This window comes from Erpetoichthys calabaricus, chromosome 17, assembly GCF_900747795.2.
Source record: "Erpetoichthys calabaricus chromosome 17, fErpCal1.3, whole genome shotgun sequence".
NCBI classification, from domain to species: Eukaryota; Metazoa; Chordata; class Cladistia; order Polypteriformes; family Polypteridae; genus Erpetoichthys; species Erpetoichthys calabaricus.
In genome coordinates, this window is record NC_041410.2 from 27,079,347 (window position 1) to 27,097,750 (window position 18,404).

General features: G+C 39.3%; 1 protein-coding gene across 1 annotated transcript in view; it reads left to right on the top strand.

Annotated features, from left to right (window-relative positions):
* LOC114667379 (FXYD domain-containing ion transport regulator 3-like) overlaps positions 1–17,119 on the top strand; it is a 49,303-nt gene extending 32,184 nt beyond the window's left edge. Inside the window, exons 3-8 of the mRNA XM_028822656.2 lie at positions 4,863–4,898; positions 5,061–5,087; positions 8,255–8,329; positions 13,647–13,683; positions 13,809–13,858; positions 16,881–17,119. Coding sequence (XP_028678489.1) covers positions 4,863–4,898; positions 5,061–5,087; positions 8,255–8,329; positions 13,647–13,683; positions 13,809–13,858; positions 16,881–16,900 — 245 coding nt within the window. The 3' untranslated portion in view covers positions 16,901–17,119. The remainder of the gene's footprint in view (positions 1–4,862; positions 4,899–5,060; positions 5,088–8,254; positions 8,330–13,646; positions 13,684–13,808; positions 13,859–16,880) is intronic.
* Positions 17,120–18,404: the final 1,285 nt, after the last annotated feature.

The window sequence follows — 18,404 nt, forward strand, 5'->3', positions numbered from 1 at the left end:
TTGTTTCCTTATTAGCAATAAGAGGCAAAGGAACCAGCAGTTATAAATCTAGGCTGTCTCCATTTCCACCCATGTATATTAATCATATTTGGTTTAATTAAGAACTCGGAAGGAAACTGAAGAGAAAGCGAACAACTGAAAATTACTCATCCGTCTTAGACTTCAAATCACGTGGATGATACATGTATCATTAGAAAGGAAAAAAAATGTATGATTTAAGAGTGAACTAACATGGTAGAGTTAAAACACTAACAAGCTGTGAAATTAAATAAGATCTGTTATTGGTGAGGATTGGCTTCTAATTAAGCAATGGGGTTGGAACAAAAACCTGCCGCCACTGTGATTCTCCAGGATCGGTGATGGCCACCCCGATATATACCACGATTGTTAAGAAATCATTGACTTGAAAAGTTTCTTTAATTCTCATCGACTGATCAGGGTGCATATCTTTGTTTTATGGTTTTACAAGCATGGCAGTTAAACATTTTTGGACACAGACAGAGGACACACTTGGCCAAGTTGTGGCAAGCTAACCATCCCCTGTTAGGTAGTCATTATAAGAAATATCATGACTGGATTTTCAAATAAGAAAAAAAACATATCATCTACTCCATTTTCAGAGGTCAGGTAGAATAAGTGAAACAGTCCTTTGATTACAAAAATAAATAAATAAAAATGTATGATTAAGCAGAAATGATAACAACAGGCACTTGTGCACGTTTACCAGGTATCATCAACAGTAAAGTTCAGTATATGCAGCAGCACTCCCTAATCATTTCCTGTTTATTAACTGAAGGTGACACAGCAAAATAATGCATATTTTGAGAGATCCATCTCATTCTGTTGTGTGTTTTTTTCCATAGCATGCTTTTGTCTCATGAATCCAGATGTAAAGTACAATATGATACAAGTCTTTAGATTGGAAGTATTTCCAACACCTGTTTTGCTTCAAAACTCAAATTAATGTGTAGAAATAGATTAATCTATTGTAAACTCATTAGACCTCATACAGTGAAATGGTCGTGCATTATCTATCATTCTTGATTTAATGAATCTTAATGCCATGATGGCTTTTTAAAAAGGTTAGCAGTCAGAAGCGATGGGGCTGTGATGGGGGAGCTGGCTTCTAAAGATGAAGCTTAATATTCCCTTTATTGCTTTAGGTTTTATTTTTAGGCAAGTCCCATGACTGCCCATTGATTCATCTGGGGTTATTTTTAAGTTGCAGAATGTGGTTTTTTTTTTTTTTTTTTTCTGGCAGAACGAGAGACTAAAGTATGATATAATGCAAGCCAGTAGTGACAAGCGATGTACAACATGAAATATTAAAACATTGATGGGAAAACCTCGTTACTCTTGTTGCTTAATCCACATGTTGGTTATCCATTCATAAGCTTAAAATGTGTAAGATACATTTGGTTTTCCTAAAAGATTGTTCAATAGTTATTTCTGCAAAAGTCAGTACACATCATAAACAGTAAACAAGTACTATACTAAAACTCATGAGATTTCCTTTTTGAATTGAAGACCCACCTCTACCCCTCATTCATTGGTCAAGAGTCCTGTGTTTGGTGTGTGCAGGTGCTCTGTCATAGTGCAGTGGTGTGTGCAGGTGCATTGTTATGATGCAAAATGCAGTTTGTGCGCACCTCTGCTCTGGATGTTTTTTCCCCTGATGCTTTTCCCACCGAAGATACTGCAGTTCTGTGTAATGTTGTTGATAAACAGCCTCTTCACCGGGAACAAATTTGTCATTAACAAGTGTGTCAATGTTGAAATGCGGTCATTGTTGTCCTGAGGTTAGATATGACCTGACGTGCTGTTTTCGTCTTGGAGAAACAAAAATTTGCTCAAGTCACATGAACGATTATAAAATAAATGTCAGAAATATGCATTTGATCAGCACAGCACAATGTTACCTGGTGGACTGATTAACAAGATTGTCGGCATAGGATAATTAGCAACATAGTTGACTCCCATGCTGTTTGACTGATTTCTGGGAATTTTTGGATTCCCACTTGTATACTAAACTCTTTGTGGAATGACTTCAGAATATTTATTTAAAAGAAGTCCATGACATACACTGATTGATAATTTTATAATTTGCTTGTATTAAGTAATTTCTGTCAAGATTGGGTTTTGTTTATTTATTTATTTACTTTTTTATCATTTTAAGTTTTGAAATGGTGAAAATTCACTGTGGAGGGGTTGTTCTGTTTTCAGTACCAGCAGTGAACCTGGTCAGTTTGTGGAGCTTTCTGCTCCCTGCTGGACACACAAACTTGCAATCTGTACATTTAATCACCAAAAGAGCTAAATAATCGACAGAAAGTCAAAATGGTTAGCCAATAGAAGGGGACTGTGGCCTACTGCTCATATGCTTTGCTTCATTTCTAAAGTCTTAGCACATACTGCATTTTCAAAGGTTTTAGTAGTGTAGTTTCTTATTTTATTTTTTTGTTTGTTTTAACATGTTAACAGTTTAAAAGCTTATTGAACACGTTTCTTACAATATGTAGCTATTTTTTGCCGGTAAAGTTGTCACTAGAGATTTGGTTAAAAAATTAAATTTAATTTCAATCTTATAATGATAAAGTATTTCTTAATTTTGTTTTGTTTTTGGAAGAATAAAACTGCATATTTTATGATTCTGAGTTAATAGTAGTTACTGGAGGAAAAATGTCTTCCAGTCATTAGTTTGTTTTTTTTTTTCTCTTGTTTATGCACAATAAATTATTAAAGACTATTGGGGGAGGACGGATACTGCATGTACAGCAGACACCATAACATAGTAAAATTAGTTTCTGTATGGGTTTGCAAAATCTTCACTGGTACTCGCTTTCTTTGAGTCGGTTTTATTGATCAAATTATGGATGGTTGCCAAGAAAAAAACTATTATAAAGCCATCAAGGCAAGTTGTTAATTTTGCTTGTGTCATTTCCCAGGTAACAGCAATACATTCATCTCCTGATGGAGTGAGTTTGAAGGTTTAAAATTACACTTTCATGATGGAAGGTTATACATTCTAATGGCAGTATAAAAGCCTCAGTAGGACACTTTAGTTTGCTCCAGCATCTAAATGTGCTCAAGGCTAACCCACCATGAAGAATATGGGCAGCATTGTTCATTGCCTTCTAAATTTTGCCATCCTCAGTAATGGTATGGTACTTGTAAAAAGGGCAAATAAAGATTTAAATGTGGACGATATTCTTCCCCTGCCCAACTCACTGATGCCACCAGGGCTAATCTGTTTGAAAAAGATGATGAATATTATGGTCGCTAATGTCCCACCCTTCTCCAAATCAGTCCTACTTTTACTGCTAATTTGCATGACACAGGAAAGCCAAGAAGCATATTGAGTTACAACGTTGTAAACCTAAGAACTACTGCATGAATTGCATGAACATGTGCTCTGCCTAGAATTTACATTTGGTGACATTTTATATAACATTTTTTTTAATCTTATTTTAATAAGAGCATTCATAACATTTTGTGAATGCTTCTCCAAGATAAAGAAACTAAAAAGTAAACTTTGTGAATTACTATAAGTCATGTTGTAAATAAGCACTGCACTCTGTCTGAGGATGGGAAGCACATTAGAGTACTAGACTTTAAACCACAGTGTTCAGTCCCTGACTCGGTGTGACCCTGATCTAGCCATTTTGGTTTTATTAACTGTTATCAGCTGTAAATGGGAATTTTTAATAATTTAAAATAATGCAAAATGAAAATAATAGATAGCATGGACACACAATATATGTAATGACCATACAATATATTTTGCAGAGCAAAAATACTAAGCATACACAGTGTTGTGAAAAAACAAATTGTCATTTCCTGATTTTTGTGTTTGAAAATTTTTGACACAGAATTTTTTTTATGTCTACAACCCAAATGTAATGATAGTTATTTGACAACTTTCTGTAAATGAAGAGAGACTTGTTTTCATCTAACTGTTGTGAATGCCATAACGAAGGGACTGGCATCCTGACAGAGATGGATGGTAATTCTTTGCCTGGATGGGATTCCAGAATGGAAGGATGTAGATGGTCATGTTGGTAGAATAGAAGGTCAGAGGGAGACTGCTTCCCAGGGCCCCATATTCCCCCTATACACAGGGTTGGCAGCATTCCTCTGGTTCACATTTGTACACCCGCAGGGCATATTGGGAGCTGTAGTCCTGATAGGCAGCCCTCTTGTGGGGTACTTGAGTGCCACCATTGGGAAGTTCAGGGGAACATTACCCCAAATTTGGGGGGCTTTCAACTGGCCCCGAAGTGCTTCGGACATGCAGTGCTGTGGCACAAGTACTCCCGGGTCTAGCATAAAAGAAGCTGCCTCCTCTGTATCGGGAGTCGTAGTCGGGAGGCAGTGAACAACACTTGCAGAGAAGGGCAGAAGGAGAGAGCAGTGCTATTTTGAGTATTTTATGGTGCTGGTCTGTCGAACTTTAAGGTGTTATTTTAAATTTTTTTTTTTTTTTAAACCATGAATCTGTGTTCGGCTGATTTGTGTCTGGTGTTTGGGGCTTGGGGGTGCCCCTGAGTGGCCACACTGTACTACAGCTGTAACTGTCAACACTAACAGGTTTAGGTCAGTGTTCTGAGAAGAATGCAATCATTACAAAAGCTAACTGTTAAAAAAATAATAATAAATAAAAAATGTAAACCTAATATATTACTGGGATTGATCGAAGTTAATAATTTATTGTAAATAACCACTACGTACTGAAGGCCTCTACTCCCTCTGTCTCCTTCAGTCACTGTGAAATTTTGTCAGGCCATCTTTTGTAACTTTCATTTTTCAGACAAGCTTTGACTTGAGCCTACTCAGTGTGTGTTTGTGTTTTATTTGCCTTACAGCTCTGGCGTCTGCTTTCTCAAGTGCATCCGACTCAGGTAACACCTCAGTGCATGACAGTTTTTTTTTTTTGTTTTTTTTAACCTATTATTACAGACTTTTCATAATTAATTACTTGCTGCATTTGTTGAAAGTACTGTTTTCAAAACTTGATTGTGTGCTGATGTTAAAGAATAATGTGTGTTCCCTTATTTTCACAGAAGGGAAAGAGGATCCTTTTACATATGGTAAGCATATTACTGCTTGTCAGGCGACGGTAGGCACACCTTGAATTTCATAACTGATTAATGCACCTTTCTCCCACATCTCATGTGCTGTATGTTGCATTTATTAATATGTTACTTAACCCCCAAAGCTGTCTTTTCTCTTCACCTTCCTTGATTTTATTTTCTCTACCACCTGTACATTATTTCTTTATTCATGTACATGTGCATTTGCTTGCCCTCCCTGGCCTTTGTCTTTTATTTACACACAACACTTGTGGAGGATGATATATATAATGCGATATCGAGATGTCTACTTACAATTGCCTCTTTAATAGACTTGGTCTTTATTAAAAATAATAAAAAGAAACATTTTCTGTTTGAAAGGTTCAAATTAAGTTGGGGATTCTGCATTATGAATGGGCTGCCAAGCCTTGACATTTTTCTGTTTTAACAAACCCTGACTGTCTCACTTCATGTAGATGAAAGACAAATAAAAGAAAACAATTTATTTCGCATAGCTGAGTCACTACTATTCTTTAGTGATGAGGTCAGAAAAGCTGGTATCGAGTAGAAAACACTTGTGCACTAATGCAGTGGGCTCCCTTGGTGCTCGTCTTGGATCTGTGCGCATCTTTTTGCTTTCAGCAAGCTGTTTGACAAAGCCTATCCAGATGGCACTTCTTTTCAAATTAAATCAAATTTTATTTGTCACATTCAATTTGCATTGTGTGTATAATTGTAGTGAAATGCTTAGTTACAGATGCTCAAGAAAACCAAACACACATTAGAACTTCTGGCTTGGATAATAAGAGAGCTTCTGCTGTCAATATTAGGCTTATTTTATAGGTTACAGTATGATGGTGAGACCTACCCAGTTGTGCCATAGATTTAAGGTGTTAACATTTGACCAGCTTGTTGCGTCCCCAAATGGAACATGCTAATACATGTTTGTTCGTTCTGATGTTTCCATCGTTCTCAAAATGTTTGATTTGATACCTGAAAGGCCAAATAGAAATTACAGGAGACTACATAAAGAAATTAGACACTAGAGTCGTAATAAATGCTTTCCATATTCACCTGTAACAATAAATCCATGTTGTTAATAATGTGCAGTGTTTCACTTATGCCACACATGCCGTTTACTCTGATGGCAAATTAAGTTCACTTTTGGTGAGCTATGTTGAGTGCTTTTTTTTTATTTTATTATTATTTTTATTTATAAAGTGGCTTTCTCTTCGCCACTCTCCCATATAACACTTGACTGGTGAAGCACCTGGGCAAAAGTTATTGCTTGTAGTCTCTCCATGTGACGATGCGGGTTCCGCTCCATGCTCCCATCTTGCTTCTAGGAGCTCTGGAACCCGACACCGTTGGAAACAAGGGGATGGTGCAAAAAGTGCAAAGTACTTTTATTTCAAAATGAACAAAAACAAAACAGTTTTCAAATAAATAGTGCAATTCATCAAAACCTTCAAATAAATAATCCATTAAAACAGAGGTGAATCCGTGGAGGTTAAAATCCATTAGAAAAAAAATGTTTAAAAAACCACGAGGTTAAAACAACTACTGGAAGCTGTCCCTTTAAACAAATCAGCCCAGTGCCTTTCTTCTACTGGTGACTCCCCTGCTTCTCCCATCCAGGGGAGCCACCCTATTTGCAGCTGACCTTCATTCTACCTTCTTCTGCTGGTTCGTCCGCCTCACTGATCCCTGGCTCTGATGGGCTTCAGTAAACCGCTCCCCAGCGACCAGGGCACTCACGCTGGGGCTTTCACATCTCAAGTCCTGACTCCCGCTGCCTTCTTTGCCTTACGTGGCGAGCCATCCTTCTTCCGGTCACTCTCGCTCTTCATAAAATGTTCAGCGGGAGCGACCACAATCAACTGCTCCTCGTGTGTTGGCCGAACACCCAGGTTTACTGCTCAGCTGCCCGCGAGCCTGTGCTCGCTCGTTTGCACCGGCTTTCCTCTCCCTACTTCCTGCCACCACCTTCTCCTGCAACCTCCGTTTCTTTCTTTTCTTCCTTTTCTCCTTTTTCATTTTCCCCTCCTAGCCGCCTCGCACTTCTGTTTATCACAAGGACGTGGCTCAGGTGTGGCAATCAGCTGCTCCCAGCAACAATTACGGATACGGATGACTCCTCACCTGTGCACTTAAGTGAGGACCACCTGCATCACAAACTTCCCTGGGAACCGCTTCCGGCCACACTACCACACCCTCTCTATAAGCCGCGAAGACGACGATTATTTATTTAAAAAGTGGCCTTTTTGACGTGAGCTGTGGACCCACTACACCACACTCCAGTCTTAGCCACTGTAGCCAGGGACTCCTTCAGAGTTATCGTATGACTCTTGGTGGCCTCTCTCACTTGTCTTCTTCTTGCCTGATCACTCAGTTCTAGGCAGATGTACAGCTCCCCAGTACTTTATTTCTTAATGATTGATTTGACTTTATTTCAGCAGTTATTCAGTGGCATAGAATTGTTCTTGTCTCCAACCCCAGACTTTCACATTTCAGTCATCATTTCATTGAGTTGCTTGGAGTGTTCTTTTGTGTAGGTTAGGCCACGACACTGACCCATCACAAGCTGGGCTTCCACATACAGGAGCATTTATAGTACAGTCAGTTGAAACCCCTTGAATACAGAGAGGTAATCCCCATTAAGATGATTATGTGACACCTACAACTAATTGGTTGAACTAGGTGCATCCTAGTAATGGGGGTGAACACTTCTGCAATCAGTTATTTTGTGTTTTTTATATTTGTATTTTAGACCATTTTGCAGAGATCTGCTTTTACTTTTTACATTAAAGTCTTTTTCTGTTCATCATTGTCAAAAAAGCCAAATTAAATAGACTGATTTAATGTTCATGTTCATTCTATTTCAAAGTGTGTAAGCTTCCAAGGAAGGGTGAATATTTTCTATATTCACTGTATGCTTATTTTGTTGTAAGCCATATTTTTCCATTTGTATTTTATATTTGCTAATCCATGATACAAACATTTTAGATAGTAATAAATTGAATTCATTTATTCAAGAACCGGGCACCACAGTAGCAGACTTGAAAGCAATTGGACAAGCTGCCAAGTTCTTACTTCACAATTAAGCCCTCTGTTTTCCTCTAGACTTTGGCGTAGCACACTCTTCACTTTTCCCCCCTGATGGGCTGTTTTTTCTCTTCTTGCAGATTACCACCGGCTGCGTGTTGGAGGGCTCATATTTGCTGGGGTTCTTTGTGCGGTTGGCATAATCATTCTTCTCAGTAAGTTATCTTGCTGCCATGTTTTACTCTTTCATCTCTAGTTTCTTATAAAACATCTGCAATGTTTTTACCTTGGTCTGTTCTTTTTATCTTTTTGTATACCAAAAGGACACTTCAGTATGATAATACGGGTTTCTGCATAGACTACATTATTTTTATCATCATGGCTTTAAATATTGGACTCTCCGAAAAGTAGTTTTAGTGTGTTTCTGTTTTAAATTGCTTTTTCTCTCTCCATTGACTCTCTTCTGGATATCCACATATGCCAGTCTTCATATATCAATTAACTGCATAGTTCTTGTCTTGCCTTTGAATCCTCTTTTTCATATTGACCCTGAGCACATCTCTGATTAGGCTTTCTACTTTTAGAATGTACAGTGACACTTTCTGTTAGAATAAAATATTCAAAAGGTTTATCTTGAGCTTCTATTTGCAAATTATATTTACTTTTTTACGGCCTTGCCACTTGATCCCCTTGATAGTCTCCTACATTTGCTTTCCTGTGGTTCATGTGTATACATTTAAGCATAAACTGCACCCTTTCCAGTCACATTATCCAATGTCTGAAATAAGCAATCCAAATAACACAACTGCTCCTGAACCCTGAGCCTTCACAGACTAAATCGTTTGCTGTTTCCTTTTTTTCTTCTTGCTTTGAAGACCAATTTGGATAAGTAATTTGATTTAGCTCTTCCTTTTAAAGCAGACCTGGAGAAGGATGGTTTTAAATGTTCTACCCAATATCAGATACATAGTAATCTGTGTAATCTTTTTATGTCTGTTTAAATTTTCATAATTTTCCCCTTACAAAAAACTAATCGTTTAATTTTTGAAACACAATATACAGTTAAAGACTCAAATGTTCTATTGAAATTCATCTATATATATAAAATCCCTATGTGCGTCCAGGTGTCCATGTGTGGGTGTCTTCTGATGAAGTGCGCATACGCGGGGCACGGTGCGACTCGCGATACTACTGTCAGAGAAAGTTAGAGGCATTTTATGGAAATACAAACCAGTATTACTGCGAGAGGAAATGAAAGGTACACAATACAGTGACGCATATTACAGCCACGTACAAGCCAGTATTACTGTCAGAGGAGATTAAAGGCATATTACCGACACGCACGCCTGTATTACCGCCAGAGAAAATTAAAGGTATATTACGTACAAGACGGTATCCTTCAATACGGGCGCGCACAAAAAGGCGAGCCTCAAAAAGGGCGACCTCAATTGGGTGCAGCGAATAAAGGCGCGCGTAAATAAAGATCTTCACCTTTGTTGCTCTTCACATATTCCAGAGCCATTTGAACTAAATTATCTACGAACGCCTTTATTCGCCGCGCTCAATTGAGGTCGCCCTTATTGAATAGAGCCGTACAAGACAGTATTACTGTCACAGAAAATTAGACACACAATACACGGCGGCAGCCCACAAAGAACAGTCAGCTCAGCAAGTAAACATCAACAAAAGAAAGGCTGAAAGAAAGAAAAATACGACCAATTAAAAGAATGAGGTCAAAGTCCCTTGCCATTTAATATAGACTGTTCCTACTAATGTCTATGCACTACTGTTCTAGCGCCCGTTATTGTAACGGGCTAAATGACTAGTTTCTAATAAAGATCAACAGTTTTAAATATAGTTCCTATACAAAGCATTCATACCAGGGTTGTACGGTATACTGGTATTGGAAATGTACTGAAAAACGCACATTTTAAAATGGCATAGTACCAATATTTCGTGATTTTTGGTATCGGAAGTAAAAGTCAGCTTCCCTGTCAAAATCCCAGCCTAGCATCCCATAACACTTGAGGTTTCCATTGCAGTGAAGTGTGTAGTTATATTTTGTGAAATCTACAAGGGGGAACCTAAACCCACCATTATTTGCTTCGACACGATGGAGACCAGCCCTCCCACCCTGCCTTTGCTTTGGCTCAATCAGGATCTAATGACTATCAAGAGAGTAGCGGTCCTTAGTACATGGCTTGGCACACCAGGGATGCTGGAGTAAGACGGTGGGGTTTTGGAGTTATCCGTTATTTGCTTCGGAATTATTTTGGTACTGGTACTGAGGTCCAAAAGTTGGCATCAATACCATAGCCAAAATATTAGTAATGAACTAACATTAATTCGTTCATTAGTTCACGTTGTATGGTATTATCAACATAGAATTTTAATGTATTGGGAAATTGCTATTAATCAACATGATGAATTCAGGAATGTTAAAATGAAATGAAAATTAGAAAGTAGTATTAAAACACAAAATTATCAGTGTCCTAAATATTAACTCACTTTGTAATAACAGAACTATAAATTGTCTTAAGGATTCAGAGTGTTAGTCAGGTATTACCCATTTGTGTTTTGAATGTGTGGCAAAGGCACTATATAGGCATCAACCCGACACAGACTGACAGCAGAGGCACATATAAATATTAACAAAAAGGTTTTTATTTTTTCTTCAGCCATGGGGCAAGTCTTCCCCGTGTCCCACAGGCCTTACACAGTCCCAAAAGAACGTCACCACAACACACTCTTCTTCTTCTTCTTCCTCCAGTACTCCTCCCAGTCAGTTTCGTCATCCTCCTCCCGACTCTGGCACCCTGAGTAGTGGCTGCAGGCTCCTTTTATAGCCCTCCCAGAAGTGCTTCAGGTGGTAATTGGCCTAATTAGGCTGCACTTCCGGGGGTGGCTGCATTCCAGCCCACATGGGCTCATTAAGCCGTGCAGCTCCTCCGGGTGGTGGCCACGGAGCCCAACAGGTCTGAGTCCCACACATGTGGCCCCAATGTAACCCAGGAGGGCTGCCACCACGCGTTCCGGGGGACGTAGTGTGCATCCCATGGCTGCTCCCTCGGGCCCAGTGTCAAAGGGGCGCCCCGGCCGTCCGCCACAAATGGAAGACAGGACTTTTGTTCAGTGTATGGGGAGAGAAGCAAGTTTTCATTTCAAAGGTTCAGCCCTGTGTAAAAGGCTTCTGGGTTCTGGGCTACTTTCGTAATAATATTTTATTGAAAAATTAATGTGTTTTGTTTCGAGTATTTGACTGAATTGAATGTACGTGGATTATGAGACATGAGGAACATGAGATTTTTTTTTTTCCCCCCTCATGGACATTTTGTTTGCGGTTTCCAGCATTGGGCACTGTGCACTTAATAATAATTCTTTGCATTTATATAGCGCTTTTCTCACTACTCAAAGCGCTCAGCAATTGCAGGTTAAGGACCTTACTGAAGGGCCCAACAGAGCAGAGTCCCTATTGGCATTTACGGGATTCGAACCGGCAACCTTCCGATTGCCAGTGCAGATCCCTAGCCTCAGAGCCACCACTCCGCCTTTACTTACATTAAACCATAAACCTTATTAAGTAACATTAATCATTTTTGGGTGGAATATTCCTTTAAAGGCCTCATTCTGTGTTTTTGAAACATTTAACTATCTTGAGTGAATATTTTAAGATTTCTGCCATGTCACCACAATTGCCGTCTCCCTCTTTCTCACTCTCTGGTGTTCCCAGTGGATTTTGTTTCCAGTATACCAGCTTACCCAGCCTTTAGGGAGCTCTCCTGTGTGACCGTCACCTGCCTTTACTACATAGCTGTTCTCTGTGCGAAACTAAAAAAGTTACTTTACAATAAAATGCTGCTCTTATCACGGTATACTTTTTCAAATGTGAGGTATACTTCAATATCCATCCATCCATTTTCCAACCCGCTGAATCCGAACACAGGGTCACGGGGGTCTGCTGGAGCCAATCCCAGCCAACACTGGGCACAAGGCAGGGAACCAATCCTGGGCAGGGTGCCAACCCACTGCAGGACACACACACCCACACACCAAGCAGACACTAGGGCCAATTTAGAATCGCCAATCCACCTAACCTGCATGTCTTTGGACTGTGGGAGGAAACCGGAGCGCCCAGAGGAAACCCACGCAGACACGGGGAGAACATGCAAACTCCACGCAGGGAGGACCCAGGAAGCGAACCCAGGTCCCCAGATCTCTCAACTGCGAGGCAGCAGCGCTACCCACTGTGCCACTGTGCCGCCCATACTTCAATATATGAAGATGAATTTTAATTTATTAATTGACTTCAAAGTCTTTCAAAATTTATTATGAATTAACTATACAAAGAGTTTCTCAAAGATTAATTCTTATTTCATCAAAGTGCACAGCCTCTCATCACAGTTGCTTGCTACTTTCCACTATTATGTGTTTTTTTTTTTTTTTTAAATTAAGCAGTCATTGCCAGAGAGTTTTGGAACCTGGTACTAAAAGCTTTTAAGCAGAATGTTTGATGTTTGCTTCACTATTGTCACACGGACAGAGTACACCACAATTCATGCTTGAATGTCTGACCAACAAGCAACAGATCTTCACTCTACAACTACATGTTCAGGATTAAAAGATTACAAAATGACTGACAGTGTCTGCTTTGAACCTTCCTTGTTGGAGTTTGGTTTCTTACCTTTATTTGAGTAGTTTGCTTCAATTTGTCACTTTCTGCATTTGTGCCCTGTGTTGGCCTGGTGCCCTCTCCAGGGCTATTTCCTGCTGTGTGCCCAGTGCTCCTGGTATAGGCTGTGGCCCATGACCCTGCCTTGGATTAAACGGATTTGAAAATTAGAGACAGACTTTCTGTATATCTTCAGTGATTTAAATTTTATTGCATGGTTGCTTTTTTAATGTTTATGGAATATAACATTTTTTAATGACCTGCCTTCTGCTGAGTGCTTGTTCATCTGGTGTCAGTAACACATTCAAGTGTTTCTTTATGACGGTATGCTCGCTTGTTTATTACAAGTTGTCTGCTAATTAACCTCTGAGTTAAGGGAGCACTTACTTCATTTTGAAAATAATGTGCTAAATATATTGTAGTACAACTGCTGTATGTCATCATAAAATGTTGTGGTAACTAAGTCATGCCGTTTTGTTTTTCTGAGCACACAGACTAAATGTACACAGTAGTAAAACAGCTATTTATTTTCTACATAAAGTGAGACTTGGATTATTTATCAGGCTTCATGACTCGATAGTATAATGGGTTAAACCGTATTTTGTCCTTATAATGGAACTACTTAAATCAAGATGTGATGTGTTAGTTTGCAGTGGTCTGCCTTTGGAACCAAATCTATTGTTTAAAATGCAAAAAATGTAATGGAATTTTCCTGAAAAGGTGCTTATGGAGCCTATGAGAAGCCTGCTGCTGTGGGCCCCTGCTGGCTTCATTGTATGTTTAACTGGAGATTTTTTTTTCTATTCTTCAACTAACAAGAAGAATTAATTTTTTTCCCCCCCACTGTCTTGATTTTCAAATAGGTGGACACTGCAGATGCAAGTTCAAACAGAACAAAAGGTATGTAAGCTGCTCTTCAAAATAAAACACTAATTATATAAAAAAACATATATAAACAAGATTTTCTCTTGTCCATTTCATTTGTAAATTATTCATATTGGTTTATTTTACTTGTTTTATTGCAGGCAGAGAAACCGTAATTCTCCACCAGGCCAGCAGCTGCTGTCTTCTCCTGGTATGTGATTTAGTTTTGCAGTTTTCACTAGATATTTAAAAGAATAATATTACAATAAAGATGCAATATTTTTATTTATTTAACCAGTGGTTTTCCCCTCGGTATCATTGAAATTTCAAAAGTCTGCCCCAGTGTCAGGGAATGGTTTATCAGTCAATTGCAAGACACACTAATGCACGTGTCATCCATCATTTACACGTATCACATTGGTATTCAGTTTTATTGGATCTTTAGATAGATGGATACTTGATTAATCCCAAGGGGAAATTCACATACTCTAGCAGCAGCATACTGATACAAAACAAATTAAAGAGTGATAACAATGCAGGTATAACAGACAATAACTTTATATAATGTTAATGTTTACCCTCCCGGATGGAATTGAAGAGTTGCATAGTGTGGGGGAGGAACGATCTCCTCAGTCTGTCAGTGGATCAGGACAGTGACAGCAGTCTGTCTCTGAAGCTGCTCCTCTGTCTGGAGATGATACTGTTCATTGGATACAGTGGATTCTCCATGATTGACAGGAGTCTGCTCAGCGCCCGTCGCTCTGCCATGGATGTCAAACTTTCCAGCTCCATGCCTACAATAGAGCCTGCCTCCCTCACCAGTTTGTCCAGGTGTGAGGTGTCCTCCTTCTTTATGCTGCCTCCCCAGCACACCACTGCATAGAAGAGGGTACTCGCCACAACCGTCTGATAGAACATCTGCAGCATCTTATTCCAGATGTTGAAGGATGCCAGTCTTCTAAGGAAGTATAGCCAGCTCTGTCCTCTCCTGCACAGAGAATCAGTATTGGCAGTCCAGTCCAATTTATCATCCAGCTGCACTCCCAGGTATTTATAGGTCTGCACCCTCTGCACACAGTCACCTCTGACGATCACGGGGTCCATGAGGAGTCTGGGCCTCCTAAAATCCACCACCAGCTCCTTGGTTTTGCTGGTGTTCAGTTGTAGGTGGTTTGAGTCACACCATTTAACAAAATCCTTGATTAGGTTCCTATACTCCTCCTCCTGCCCACTCCTGATGCAGCCCACAATAGCAGTGTCGTCAGCGAACTTTTGCACGTCGCAGGACTCAGAGTTGTATTGGAAGTCCGATGTATATAGGCTGAACAGGACCGGAGAAAGTACAGTTCCCTGCGGCGCTCCTGTGTTGCTGACCACAATGTCAGACCTGCAGTTCCCGAGATGTACATACTGAGGTCTGTCTGTAAGATATTCCACGATCCATGCCAATAGATATGAATCTACTCCCATCTCTGTCAGCTTGTCCCTAAGGAGCAGAAGTTGGATGGTGTTGAAGGCGTTTAGACTGTGAGAGGAGATGCATGTGAACAGGAGAGTGTGCAAACTGTGCATAGAAGCAATCCGACTGAGGTACAAATGTTAGAAAATTGTAAAGCTGCCTTCTGAATTGCTTTGCCATGCCATTTTTGCCCCAGCTGGTCGCAGCATTGTTTTGTATCTTTTTAGAATTACTAGGGTGTTGTTTTGTGTTACCCATTTGGAATGCAGTGAGAAGTCAAGCAAAATTACACCTTTTATTGGCTAACTAAACAGATTACAATATGCAAGCTTTTGAGGCAACTCAGGCCCCTTCTTCAGGCAAGATGTAAAGAATGAAACCTTTTTTTAATATGAGCTTGGGGGCAAGTTCAGGATACACTGTGTCTGAGCCGTAAAAGGAGCAGAACAGTAACTGCTTGTAAATAGTAAATCTGTTCAAGCCAACTCAAGCTAGAAGATCTTGCGGCACATCACAATATATGAAACCGTGTTTCCTCCTGACGCTGTACTGGAGTATATGGGCACTGGAGTTTGAGGATAGTAAAATTGTCACTTGATTAGAAGCACATCTGCTCAGAGTCCAGTAACGACAGCCTACTTTTCTATACCCTGAATACCCTGCTGCTGATATGTTATTGTCACTTTAATGAGAGCCCATTGTAAGCAAGAGTCCCATAGTGCTTTAGGACAGGGGTTGCCAACTCGGGTCTTGGAGGACCACAGTGGCTACAGGTTTTCATTCTAACCCTTTTCTTAGTGAGTGACCTGTTTTTGCTGCTAATTAACTTATTTTGAATTCATTTTATTTGACTTGCTCTTGAAGACTCAGACCCCTCAATTGTTTCTTTTTCCTTAATTAGCAGCCAAACAATAATTAGATACAAAATGAGCCAAAACAACTGGTGTCCATCATGCAATATCTGAAAATAAAGAAAGGTGAAGGTCTCAGGAATGTTGATCTGCTCAGGTCCCCAAAACATTTTAACAGAGCTCTTAGAAAAGAGAAAATCAACAATTTCAGAAATGTATGTTACTGAACAATGAGAGCAGCACGGGTTTTAATTAACAACAAGAATCGGAGCTTAATTAAGCAACTGGTTGGAGTGAAATTGGTTGGAGTTTGAGGCCCTGACATAATTGGACTGAAACTGATTATTGATTCATGTATTGTCATCGGAAGTGAGTAAGTGTGCAAAATCTCAGGTCATTTGGACAATAGGAAGTGGGTTAAATATAGATTACAAGATTTGTACCAGACAACAAACAGGTGAAGCTGAATAAGCGTGGTAATAAAATAATAATAATAAAAAAAAAAGGGTTAGAATATGAACCTGCAACCATGCTGGTCCTCCAGGACCGGACTTGGCAACCTCTGCTTTAGGAGTAACCTTGAAGGGTGCCAGGTGTCTGTTGCCTTTCCAGGTACCAAAACACAATAGAATAGGAAAAGATAGAATGTCTCACAGTGAGCAGAGATTTTTTTTTCCATTCTAATGACAGTGTAAATTTATTTGGATTATGACGATATGTTCATGAATTAAAATTAAAAGAGAGTAATTTTTAAGAGTACTTTTAAATGTGCAACCTGATCTATTGTTTTGGTTGCCTACACCTCATTTGTTTGCAGCACTTCTGTCTGTTAATGAAGTCCTGATCTTTGGAGAGTACAGAGTAGCTGTATTCTCAAATTGCAGCAATGTTTTTAATTTATTTACACTTACTTGTCTTTGCAGCTCATGCAAGTGAATGTTGAGTATAAGCAGAGGAACAGCAGAAAAGGACACCATCAGCATTTACTGTTACAGAAGGGGGGCTCCATACAGACGGCGTCTGGAGTTTTTTTTTTCTCTTTTGTGGTATTTGTAGTAGAATTCAACATATTCTAAATAATTTAATTGTAAAACTGACTTTTTAATTACTGTATGTACTACTTTTGTTATAATAAAATGGTTTAGATCAGTTTTATATTCAAGCAACTCTCATAGTGGTTGAAAAGCAAGTATTTCTTTGCCAATAACATTGTCACTATTCTGTTCAGAATTTCTATATTAATTAGTCAGGCATACATAGTCAATGTAAAACTTTTAATGTTGTAGTTACATTTAATGCATTTAAAGTGTAGTGAAGTGAGGCACTTGCCAATGCTATAAATTGTACTCATATTTCATTTTTTTTCTTTTTATATCTGTACTTTAATGTTTGATAGCATTGACATCCCCACTTCATGTAATTGGCTGCACGTTGTTTATAGCAGCCAACTTGCCACTTCAAGCAGCATGGAAGCTTCTAATGCATTAAACCCCTCATAACTCATTCCTTAAATTGTACAGAACTTTATTACAGAACTTAAACAAAATAACAACCTGTGTAATCTAACTGTTTTCTATGTACATTATAATTTACACTAACCTGGCAAACTTAACAAAGTTGTGAGAGCTGCTGTTCCACATCGAGTAACAAGTCAGGCCAAACTCCACTTTATAGAGTCGAAGTTCGTGGCAGGACAGACTAATGGAGCACCTAACTATTGCATTTAAAGAAATGACAAGTCAATCAAAATACATACTTTTTTTATTTAATTAATCATCTATCTCTCCTAATAAATGTATATCTTTTAAAATATAGCAATTACATATTCAATAAATCTTTAAGAAAGTGGCACCTACATTGTCATTAATAGCCGTTCACAATGTGTCTTACACCTGCCTTACGTGGTCATCCCTTAGAATTTTTTCTTGTCATTTTTCTCTTTTTTTTACATTTATTCAGTCTTCTGTTAGCCCACTTTACATGGAGACAGATCCGATTACCCACACTTTTCCACGGACCATTTTACAATTGTCTGCGGTGGGCTGGCACCCTGCCCGGGGTTTGTTTCCTGCCTTGCGCCCTGTGTTGGCTGGGATTGGCTCCAGTAGACCCCTGTGACCCTGTAGTTCGGATATAGCGGGTTGGATAATGGATGGATTTTACAGTTGTCACTCTTCCTAATGGGCTTTGGTAAACGCGTGTCACATTAGACAACTTTCCCAGTGATTTTCTTCTTCAGTCGTAGCCTTCATTTACAAAATCTTAGCGAGTCCAAGAGAATCGGTGGCAGCGTTCTCCTGTGAAGCCAGCTGCATAGGCTGGCATACCTAGTGACCCACTGGAAATAGTCTGCAACTCGCAGAAGATTAAGCAGGTTTGGTTTTGTCTTTAGTTGCATGGGTAGGCTCCATGTGCATGAGAGCTGACAATCAATGAATGCACATCCA